This window comes from Microtus ochrogaster, unplaced genomic scaffold (genome assembly GCF_000317375.1).
Source record: "Microtus ochrogaster isolate Prairie Vole_2 unplaced genomic scaffold, MicOch1.0 UNK20, whole genome shotgun sequence".
In the NCBI taxonomy this organism is placed as follows: domain Eukaryota; kingdom Metazoa; phylum Chordata; class Mammalia; order Rodentia; family Cricetidae; genus Microtus; species Microtus ochrogaster.
In genome coordinates, this window is record NW_004949118.1 from 249202 (window position 1) to 250258 (window position 1057).

The 1057-nt window shown below is 37.1% G+C and overlaps 1 protein-coding gene across 1 annotated transcript in view; it reads right to left on the bottom strand.

Moving 5' to 3' along the window:
- The window catches only part of Mettl4 (methyltransferase like 4), a 32982-nt gene that overhangs the window by 23220 nt on the left and 8705 nt on the right, over positions 1-1057 (bottom strand). Inside the window, exon 3 of the mRNA XM_013353926.2 lies at positions 805-867. Coding sequence (XP_013209380.1) covers positions 805-867 — 63 coding nt within the window. The remainder of the gene's footprint in view (positions 1-804; positions 868-1057) is intronic.

Below are 1057 nucleotides of genomic sequence, written 5' to 3' on the forward strand. Positions count from 1 at the left end.
GGATTAAAGGTGTGCGCCACCATCACCCGGCTGTCAGCATTCTTTTAATAATTCTCCGTGTTATGTATTTCATCTTTACATCATTTCCAATACTGAAAATAAAAATTGTAAGACTTTTTGAAGGTTCTAATTCATTCTATTGCATTTTTGGCAAATTTGACTCTGCAAAAGTACATTATCAAACTGATTTCATACATAAGACAGCCTCATTCTACTCTCCCCATCCTTCCACCCATCACTGGTCCCCTGTCTGTCCTCCAATGACCCTGTTTTCATCATACATACATACATACATACATACAGTCAAGTAACAGTCTATGTTCAACCGTTTTTTCTTGAACCTAAATTTAACACATGAGAGAAACCATGCAAGAGTAAAAACACTGCGACATTCTCGAAGAACCTAACCAATAGCACAAGATTAATTCATCAACTACCTAAACTAATAGAAGCATATGTAGTGTTATAAAAATTGGCTTAAATTGTTCATTAATGAGAAAAAATGAACCACTTAAATTCGAATTCTGACCAAAACAATTGCTTTATTTCTAAGATATATTTTGTTCATTTTTATGCTACTTCATCCTAATTTTCCCACATGATATATATATATATATCGTTTGTTTGTTTTTGTTTTCTGAGACAGAGTTTCTCTGTGTAACAGTCTTAGCTGTCCTGGCACTAGCTCTTGTTGACCAGGTTGGCCTTGAACTCACACAGATCCATCTGCCTCTGCCTCCGAGTGCTGGTATTAAAGGTGTGCATCACCACTTCCCAGCCTATCAATAAATATTTTCTACCTACCTTTGTATGATGTTCCATAGCATCCAATTCACCTTGATTGAAAGCCAGACTTCTTTTACGCTTCTAAAGAGAAGGTGACAAGGAAAACATAATGTTGCAGTCTATCGCAAAGCGGACGTTTTGTAACCTGCTAGATTTTTTTTGTTGTTGTTTTTTTTTGTTTTTCGAGACAGGGTTTCTCTGTGGTTTTGGAGCCTGTCCTGGAACTAGCTCTTGTAGACCAGGCTGGTCTCGAACTCACAGAGATCCACCT